Raw genomic sequence first — 8,466 nt, 5'->3', positions numbered from 1 at the left:
ATCCACAATCAACACCCATGGAAGCAGCAGTCAAGAAATCAAACAACGTATTGCATCGGGCAAATCTGCTGCAAAAGACTTCTTTAAAGTGTTAAAAAGCAACGATGTCACCTTGAGGACTAAGGCGAGCCTGACCCAAGCCATGGTGTTTACCGTTGTCTCACGTGCATGTGAAAGCTGGACAATGAATAAGGAAGACCAAAGAAGAACTGATGACTTTGAGTTATGGTGCTGGTGAAGAATACTGAATATACCATGGACTGCCAGAAGAATGAACAAATTTGCCTTGGAAGAAGTACAGCCGGAATGTTCCTTAGAAGCAAGGACAGTGAGACTTCATCTCACGTACTTTGGACGTGTTATCAAGAGGGACCAATCTGTGGAGAAGGACATCATGCTTGGTAAAGCAGAGGGCTAGCGAAAGAGAGGAAGACTCTCAACAAGATGGAATGACACAGTGGCTGCAACAACGGGCTCAAGGGTAGCAATTATTTCAAGGATGGCGCAGGATGACGCAGTGTTTCATTCTGTGATATGCAGGTTCGCTATGAGCTGGAATCCACTGGACAGCACCGGACAACAAGAAGGTGCACCCCAGACATTAGTATTTTTTAATGTCGCCTAGGGTTCAAAAACCCACTGTTGCAGGATCTTTAACAAAAGAGGAGACAGCTGACAGTTCTGGTATTTTCTCCTAATTAGGAAATAAGACAAAGCACCTGTGTCCAAGAGCTCTATCTAAAATAGAGCTTCTCCAGCTTCGGACAATAATGCAACACAGAAGCTAGAGTGGAATTGATTAGCACTTTGTAGGTTTTCTAGATATCCTAGAAGTTGGACAGAAAGGGATAAAAATGCCCTGACAGTCCATCACACAAAAGGATATAGAGAAAATGACATGGAAATCTAAATCTAACTTTAGGACTTGAATGGGCAAAAATAAAAAGGGTAACTACTACAAAATCACAGCATTTCTTAATACTCTGAAGAAGATAAAATTATCCCTGTGAAGAAAATTTTTGAAAAGTGCAAAGGGATATTTCCACAGAAGCAATATTGGAGGTAAACATAAAAAGCTGCAAGTTACACTGGCTGGAAATCCAGTAGTAAATAAATATTCTTCTATTGTAACTATAATCAGTTACAGTATTAATAATTATATACCTTCTACCAAAAGCTTTCTTATATACATTTGGTATTTGGTATTTTTCATAGACTTGTATGTCAGATACCATGTTTTTTATATGTATCTTCTTACAGAATCCTCACAACCACCCAAATACAACAGAGAACATTATTATCCTCATTTTACAGGAGAGTAAACTGAGGTTTAAGATGAAGACACTCAGGCACTTTATTTACATATATACGTGTGTGTATTTCTTTAAGGTCTTTCTCATCATATATCCAGGGATAACACTTTAATAAAGAAAATTTAAACAAGAACAATCTTTAAAGACTATACCTGAAGACAGCACTTAATGTGTCTGTACCGCTGGTCGGCCGCTGCAAAAATGGAATTTTGTTTGTTCCTACATCATAAAGTGTTACTTAGATAATATATAGAAAGCAATATAAATACTTCAAAAAAGACCCCAAAAATCTGGTCCTAATATTAATACTACTAGTAGCGCCAAGATTTCCACACAGGATGAGCCAGCAAACTTCAAAGGCTTCCTGGCAGAAACTCGAAGCAAGGTAGTGCTGCCCCTCTTTCTACCTTGCCAGAATCCATCAAGATGAGGCATATGTGGCTCCTGCACCAGCCGGGGATGCTATCATTCAGCTGTCCTTCCCCCAGACGTGGAAAGGCGGCTGCACTACTAATCTATAACGTGACAAGATGAACCCTCCTTTTGTAGGGGAGAGTTTAAATATACCACACAAAAAAGAGAACATTTCTTCCCACAGAAAGGAGGTCTGGTAGGGTCCCATGCTTCTTATCTAACAGACTGAGCTAAGACAAGGACAAACATTCCCTCAACCATCAATAACTCTGAGCCTAGAGGTCTAGGAAAAGCCCGTTTCTTCAGTAAATTACTGAACCTCCAAAAGCCTGGGTATCCTATCTGTAAATTGGGGATACTAATCATGAAGTCGTCCGTGAAGAGACACATGACATTACACTTACGAAACACAGTGAACTAATGAACAGAGGAAGGAAAGCATTACTGTCTGAGTGTTGTACGCATGTTCTCCCTACCTCGTAAGGAAGCAGCGATTCTGGCCCAGTAAACAGCTGAGAGTTTCAGGCAAACGACCAAGCATTTGCTTACGCGTGATTTACCGCAGTTGTACCATTAAAAAAAGTCATGAGAGGAAAAGCTCTACTGTGAACATTTTAACATGTTTTCAAAACCAGAACAAATAAAATTATGGCTTATTTTTTGTTTGTTTATTTGAACACTGCTATGTGCCAAGCACTGCGTATCAGAGAACCCATTTAAACACTAAATTTTCTTACCCAACAGGACATCTAAATGACTACAGAACACGGCCCTCACGTTTCTAACAGTGATGACAAGACACTCAGCAGTACCTTCTTTGCTGGGTGGATTCCTTGAATGTTTTTGATCCCTGGAGGAATAGCTGGGTGCATGTGGGCGGCCACTGGCGGGTGCTGTGGCTGCTGCAGGGTCCCCTTGGTCAGCGTGACCTTCCGGACAGGTGGTTGTCTCCCTTCTGGAGGCTGAGGAAGCCGGTGGGGCTGGCCCTCTGGGTGAAAAAAGCCATCGCTCTCTCCTCCCTGCTGAAAGCAACAAGGCATCACATGCTGTTATGTATCTGTTCACGTAAATGTTAGTTTCTCAGAGATCAGGGGTCAGTCTTGGCTAGCAGTTAACCAGGAAACGCAACAATTTCAAACAAGGATATCACCAAACTTGTCTTTCATGAGAGCCAGTAGAAAATTTCACATTTGCAGTGCTCAGGTTTTAACCAGGAGCCCTGGTGATGCAATGGTTAAGCTCTTGGCTGCTAACCCACCAGCCGTTCAGTGGGAGAAAACACCTGGTAATCTGCTTCCGTAAAGATTACAGCCCAGGAAATCCTCTGGGGCAGCTCTACTCTGTCCTATAGGGTCACTATGAGTCGGAATTGACTCGAAGGCACACAACAGCAACAAGGTTTTAACAATACTTTTACAATCTAAAACACAAAGGATCTCCTTTAATGAGTGTATTCATTTAAGAGGTCTGCAATTAACGTAAAGTGCTGCTTAACCCAGTGAAATACTGTTTAACTTAAAAACAAACAAAAAACTTTATATTCAACAGGCACTTTTCATTTTCAAGAGCATTCTTGTTAAAATCTGACAGTTTACAACAGCAGTGATTTTAAAAATTTTAACTCCTATACCTAATGTAATTGGGTAATTACCTCGACTCATCCCACGGGTTTCTGCTCCAATTGTAAGGTAAGGACCAGTCACCAGAGTGAAAGAGATCAAGCAGCAGTGAAGAACGCAGCATGAGGACTGGAGGAATACTTATTAACAACCTGCGTTATATGGATGACACAACCTTGCTTTTTGAAAGTGAAGAGGACTTGAAGCACTTACTGATGAAGATCAAAGACCACAGCCTTCAGTATGGACTACACCTCAACATAAAGTAAACAACAATCCTTGCTACTGGACCAATAAGCAACATCATGATAAATGGAGAAAAGACTGAAGTTGTCAAGGATTTCATTTTACTTGGATCCACAATCAATGCCCATGGAAGCAGCAGTCAAGAAATCAAATCACATATTCCATTGGGCAAATCTGCTGCAAAAGATCTCTTTAAAGTTTTCAAAAGCAAAGACATCACTTTGAGGACTAAGGTGAGCCTGACCCAAGCCACGGTGTTTTCAATTGCCTCATACACAGGCGAAAGATGGACAATTAATAAAGAAGACTGAGTAAGAATTGCCTTTGAATTATGGTGTTGGCAAAGAATATTGAACACACCATGGACTGCCGGAAGAACAACCAAATCTGTCTTGGAAGAAGTACAGTCAGAATGTTCCTGAGAAGCGAGGATGGGTACACTTCGTCTAATGTACTTTGGACATGTTATCAGGAGAGACCAGTCCCTGGAGAAGGACATCATGCTTGGTAAAGCAGAGGATCAGCGAAACAGAGGAAGACCCTCAACAAGATGGCTTGACACAGCGGCTGCCAACAGTGGGCTCAAACATAACAACGATTGTGAGGATGGTGCAGGACCAGGCAGTGTTTTGTTCTGTGGCACACAGGGTCACTATGAGTCAGAAATGACACCACAGCACCTCACAACAAGTAGCAGTGCCTTTCTTCCCCCACGGAGATGACTGAACACTGTGCAGTCATCAGTGTTCACAAGAGATGAAGAGCTTCACTGGCTAAAAACACCTGTCCTGTGAGTGTCACAAGGACCACTATCAACTACAAAGTGACCAGATTTCAGAAAAGAAAAGCATTTATTCTATTAAGAGCTTTAGGAACTTTAGAAATACCTAAGGAAGGAACAGAGGCTAGAGCAAGATGAGTGGCGATAAGATGTTTGCAAAGACTGCCCAAAGGATGTGAGCCTAAGAAAATGTGTGATTAAAAATGTCACACTACAGCAGGACTTCTGCCTATGGTGGCATGAAGAGGTCAGCAAATCCTCTCCCCCAAAGATATGATAAAACTAGGAAAGTTGTTGAAAACAACCATTTCAGGACTCTGGAATTCAAAAGTCCAAAGTGAAACAACAAATTGAGAAGCATTTCTTCTAAAATCTGGGGCCAGTGTCAGTCTGTGGCCTTCTTGACTGGGGCTATCTTTACGTCAGCACAGGCTGAGTATGAAAACCCAGAGCGGGTGCACTTGATTTGGTGCTGAGACCTGAAAACCTGCACAGCAGTATCAGTAAAAGTAGCAAGCTCAGTGGGAAAGGAATGGGGGAAGCCCACTGACCTGAGGTCACGGTCCTGTTTGCGACACATTGTAGACCTGCCAGAGATTTAAGCTCTCCACACAAGGCAGACCTGGAAACTGACCCACGTGCAGGGAAACCCAAGAGGGCCTGGCAGAAAGTAGAAGCTGGGGCCGACTTAAGAACTGGCTGAACTTTCAATGCACTCTCCAACCCACACACAGATCTACTTGTTGGCTGACCATTAAGCTATGGAGCAAGAGTCGATCCCTGAGAAGCTAAGAAATAAAAATTTTAAAATTCAACAACAAGTATTTTGAACTGAATGAAAATGAAAACACAACTTATCAAAATTTAGGGGATTCGACTAAAGCATTGTTTCCAGGGAAATTTATAGCTTTAAACCTTCTATCATAAAGGAAGAGCTAAAATCAGTAATTTAACCTTTTACATCAAGAAGCTAGAAAAAGACTAGGCACTCAAACCCAAAGAGAGTAGAAGGTAGGACATAAGATCATAGCAAAAGGCAATGACAGTAAACAGAAAAACAATAGAGAAAATTAGTGAAACTGAAAGTTGGTTTTGTGAGAGCAACAAAATTGATAGTCCTTTAATGAGAATGACCAAGAAAAAAAGGAGATAAGATACAAATTACCAAAATCAGGAAAAAGAGGGAGCATCACACAGACCCTACAGAAATTAGAAGGAATATTATTAACTTCATACTAACAAATTAGACAAATTACATGAAATGAATAAATTCCATAGAAGTTGCAAGGTGCGAAAACTGACTCAAGAAGAAACAGAAAACCTGAACAGAAGTCTAAGAAGTAAACACATTGAATTAATAATTTTAAAAATCTCCCACAAGGAAAAACCCAGGCCCAAATGGCTTCACTGCTGAATTCTGTCAAATATTTAAGGAAGACATACTACCAACCTTACACAATCTCCTTCAGAAAATAGAAGAGGAGGGAAGCACTTTCTCATTCATTCTCTGAGCTAGTATTACTCTGATACAACAAAGATATCAAAAGAAATGAAAACCACAAAATAATATCCCTCATAAACATACATGAAGAAAAATTAACAAAATATTAGCAAACTAAATCTACAACATACAAAAGGGATCATATACCATGACCAAGGAGGATGTATCCCAGAAATGCAATATTGGTCCAACACCTGAAAATCAGCTAATGTAGTAAAAAACCTATTAATAGAAAAAGGGACTACATGATCACTTCAAAAGATACAGAAAAACCAGCTGACAAAATCCATTCGTGATTAAAAACTCGCAAAATGGAAACGGGGGAATTTCATTAACCCAACAAAGAGCAGCTAGGAAAACCTCATAGCTGACATCATACTTAATGCGGAAAGGCTGAAGCTTTCCCCTCAGGATCACTTCTATTCAAAACTATACTGGACTAGTTGGGGGACACTCAGCCCTTGTTGCACATCAGAATCATCTCTGGAGTTTCTGAATGATAGTTGATGCCTGAGCTTTACTCCAGAACAATTAAACTAGAATCTCTGGAGTTGGGACCTAGACATCAGTATTATTTTAAAGGCTCTTCAGGTGATGCTATTGTTCAGCCTGGCTGTGGAGCACCGAACCAGATGACTGTATCATATGTATTATAATTGCTTAGAAGTGCACTGATCTTGATGGATGTCACTCCTACCTTAAGGAGAAATATATAAAACGAGGCATAATGGTTTGTGCTTCTTAAAACTTCTCCACTAGGTCCTCTATCCAGGGTGTGAGCAGATACACCAGCCAGGCAGGGACAGCCTGTTCTAAGTGCATAATTTTCCAAAGTCTTTGTCTTAAAAAGTTATGGATTCTACTTTCATATATGCTTGAAATTTCCTATATGAAAAAGTCAAAAATTGTAAGGATATACATAACATCTCATCTTTGTTAAGAGCCAGTGATCCATCATATAATTTATCTAAAATCCTACTGAAACTGTGTTTCCTGACGATGCAACCTTAATACGAGATTCATACATTCAGTATGCACACATCAAACAGCACTTCTTCTACATGTGGTCACACTACGAACTAGCCCTGCAGGTGCCATGTACAGCAGTGTGTAAGGCTGGGTAGGGATGGCACTGAGCAACTCAACTCTCCACATAGCTTAGATACATGACAGTCTACTTATTGTGATTCTGCAACTTCTTTGCTTTTCACTAATGTGGATAATCAAATTGACTGTGTAAGGTTTGCTATCTGAGCAATCTTTCATTTTATGGAATCAAGTGATCCAAAATCTAAATAAACTTCCTGGTCGCTTAAACCAGAGGATATGCTCTCTAAAATGTGTTCTAGAGAAAGCAGTGGTTAAGACCCTAGACATCTGTTTTCCTCAATATTGTTTCCCCAGGACCTGCCAAAATGTCTTGTGCACACAGAAGGCACTGAAATAGCTACTGAATGAATCAATAAACGGTACATCTTACTTTTAAATACTGAGTAGTTCTGAATGTGCTAAAAAACACTATAGTATCAGGATACGCTATAAAAATCAAAACCAAACCTGTTTCCGTCAAGTCGATTCTGACTCATAGCAACCCCAAAAGGACAGAGCAGAACTGCCCCATAGATTTTCCAAGGAGTGCCTGGTGGATTAGAACTGCAGACCTTTTGGTTAGCAGCTGTAGCACTTAACCACTATGCCACCAGGGTTTCCAAACCGTGGGATAGTTCAAATAACTATCCAAGGAGCGCATGGTGGATCTGAACTGCCGACCTTTTGGTTAGCAGCCGTAGCACTTAACCACTACGTCACCAGGGTTTCTATGCTACAGTCATCATCAATTAGTAAATACATATTTAGTAAACATCACTATGATAATAAAAAGACCACCCCTCAGCCCAGCAATACTATTATGGCCATTAGAAAATATTATGCCATGTTGCAGAAATGGATAATATATTTGGCCTAAAAAGAATGATGCATATATAACATGGACAACAAAGCTGAACATTCTGATAATTCACGTATTTTTCTTTAGCTATCCAGAGTTAAACACAAGATGATCTACAGGAAACTCTAATTTAAAAAGACTAGCTTGCACCAAAAGTAGAATATCACTATTAGCCTATTTTAAAGCATAGACTGTATATGCGCTTGAGTGATAAATATGTAACACTATAGTGATCTGATAATTTTTAAATTGGGAATTGAGAAATGTACGTTTATTCAATAAATACTCCAAATAATAAAAATTCTCATTGTTATTTTGGTTAAGATGTATGTTGTTGTTGTTGTTAGGTGCTGTCGAGTTGGCTCTGACTCATAGCGACCCTACGTACTGTAGAACGGAACACTGCCTGGTTCTATGCCATCCTCACAACCATTGCTATGCTTGAGCCCATCGTTGCAGCCGCTGTGTCAATCCATCTCGTTGAGCGTCTTCCTCTCTTTCACTGACCCTCTACTTTACCAAGCACAATGTCCTTCTCCAAGGACTGGCCCCTCCTGATAACATGTCTAAAGTACGTGACACAAAGTCTCACCATCTTCACTTCTAAGGAGCATTCTGGCTGTACTTCTTCCAAAACACGTTTG

The 8,466-nt window shown here is 40.4% G+C and overlaps 1 protein-coding gene across 1 annotated transcript in view; it reads right to left on the bottom strand.

The window, feature by feature from the left end:
• Positions 1-8,466, bottom strand: part of RBM33 (RNA binding motif protein 33) — a 185,773-nt gene that overhangs the window by 24,831 nt on the left and 152,476 nt on the right. Inside the window, exon 15 of the mRNA XM_023727977.1 lies at positions 2,540-2,746. Coding sequence (XP_023583745.1) covers positions 2,540-2,746 — 207 coding nt within the window. The remainder of the gene's footprint in view (positions 1-2,539; positions 2,747-8,466) is intronic.

This window comes from Trichechus manatus, unplaced genomic scaffold (genome assembly GCF_000243295.1).
Source record: "Trichechus manatus latirostris isolate Lorelei unplaced genomic scaffold, TriManLat1.0 scaffold00020, whole genome shotgun sequence".
Taxonomy (NCBI): Eukaryota; Metazoa; Chordata; class Mammalia; order Sirenia; family Trichechidae; genus Trichechus; species Trichechus manatus.
This window is presented reverse-complemented; position numbering and strand designations above follow the sequence as displayed.